Source organism: Olea europaea, chromosome 3 (genome assembly GCF_002742605.1).
Source record: "Olea europaea var. sylvestris chromosome 3, O_europaea_v1, whole genome shotgun sequence".
Taxonomy (NCBI): domain Eukaryota; kingdom Viridiplantae; phylum Streptophyta; class Magnoliopsida; order Lamiales; family Oleaceae; genus Olea; species Olea europaea.
This window is the reverse complement of record NC_036239.1, coordinates 20,480,295-20,482,099: the sequence shown is the minus strand read 5'-3', so window position 1 is coordinate 20,482,099 and position 1,805 is coordinate 20,480,295. Positions and strand designations below refer to the sequence as shown.

General features: G+C 37.2%; 1 protein-coding gene across 1 annotated transcript; it reads right to left on the bottom strand.

The window, feature by feature from the left end:
- Positions 1 to 15: 15 nt before the first annotated feature.
- On the bottom strand, positions 16 to 1,799 carry LOC111389469 (alanine--tRNA ligase, chloroplastic/mitochondrial-like). Its single transcript, XM_023014390.1, has 3 exons — positions 1,585 to 1,799; positions 953 to 1,110; positions 16 to 545 (listed from the first exon to the last, which is right to left on the bottom strand). Exons 1-3 carry the CDS (start codon positions 1,762 to 1,764, stop codon positions 209 to 211), a joined length of 675 nt encoding a protein of 224 aa, XP_022870158.1. The 5' UTR covers positions 1,765 to 1,799; the 3' UTR covers positions 16 to 208.
- Positions 1,800 to 1,805: the final 6 nt, after the last annotated feature.

Below are 1,805 nucleotides of genomic sequence, written 5' to 3'. Positions count from 1 at the left end.
TGAAAAGAAAACATATAAAGTTTGAAGAGATCATAGGTACCACTTTTATCTTAAAAGGACATTGTGTAATGAGATATTTACCTAACTAGGAGTACAAATGTAACATCTATGCTTTTAGGCCATTGAACTACCAACCGCATCTATGTCGAGCACGAGCAGTGTTTCATACTGATGTTGCAAATTATGATATATATATATATAAAAATTTTCAGCCTGTCTTTTCAGATAGAATGGAGATGAGTTCATCTCGAGCTTTTTCAAGTGCAATCAACAATTTCTCAGGCTCATTTCCACCTGCCTGGGCAAAATTAGGCCGACCACCCCCTCTTCCACCACAAAACTTGGCTACTGGCCCTATAAACTTCCCTGCTTGAATTCCAAGATCAACCACTCCTGGAGTAAAAGCAGCAACTAAACTTACTCTTTTTTCACCTGGGCATGAGCCCAAAATCACCGCTGCTGGATCTTGCAGTGTATCCACTATATACTCTGCAGCACTCTTTAATGCATCAGCATCAATATCATCCATGCTCTCAACTAGCACCCTGGACAAAAATAGTTGTCAGAAGTGATGGACCAGGCTTGTTATGCTTCTCTCTTTAGTAACGATGTTGGACTGACTTGAGATGAGGACAGTACTGAGATGGAAGGGGTGAGGTGAGCCATAACTTCGGAAAGAGGTTGGATGCTATGATAAACTAATGAAACTGCCCAGAATTTATGTTTGTATGAATGTCTTTTAGGCATAAATGATATGGGAAGACACTTATTCTAACCAAAAGTGTTGTGACTTGTGAGGTGATCGTCTTATGCAAATATACATAAAAATTCAAGTAATCGCTTAAGAAACTTGTTGTCAGTGTGAAAATTGAAATAAGTTGGGGTCATACTTTAAATCAAGAAACCCATCTAAAGAATGAATTGATATATTATCATGGAAGAACATATTTACCTGATCTTTGTTGAAGATCCTACAGTAACTGCATTGCTAACGATGGTTGATGCTTTGTAAATGGCTGCTTTTGCACGTGCAGCTGAAACTTCATTTCTTGCCTCTCGCAGATCTTTCAAAATACTGTTTACTCTTGTTGTAACATCTTCAGCGTTTACCTTCAAATTATTATTATTATTATTTTTTTAAGTACATAACACTTCAGAAAATTAGAACAACTGATGCAAGAGAACCAGTCTTATGCAAAAACTTGTTGTACATCTTTGGTTATGCCGTGATCTTTCAGATTGAACATACATGGTTAGCTTTCTTTTGATACTTGGTGAGAAGGGTATGTCTTTGTTTCCTGGTGAGCTCCAAAACAAAGTAAACAATAACATATGGAAGCACAACAACGTGATGGTTATGAATATATGTGACTAGAAGGTCAAGTTTAGCATCTTTAGAAAAGTAATGTGAACTAGAATAGTACATGTGGATAGACATCATAACTAGAGGCAGTATGCTGATAAGGACAATTTAAATTGAAAATATAATAAGAAGATCGGGAGAATATTGTGAATTTGGCCATGTAGAAAAAGAGGTTCAAAAAAAAGTTTCATATCAAGGGAGAGCATCCACAAAAAGCATACTTTGAGAGTGGAGCACAGCTGCTTCATGTGGTTATCTCGGGCAATGACATACTCAATAAAAGCTTCACCAGCAACAGCTTCAATGCGCCTGATTCCAGATGCAATCCCTTGTTCAGAAATTATTTTGAAGCCACGTATTTCAGAAGTATTATTGACATGAGTTCCACCACATAACTCCATAGATACACCAGGAACCTCCACAACACGTACCTATAAAGTTG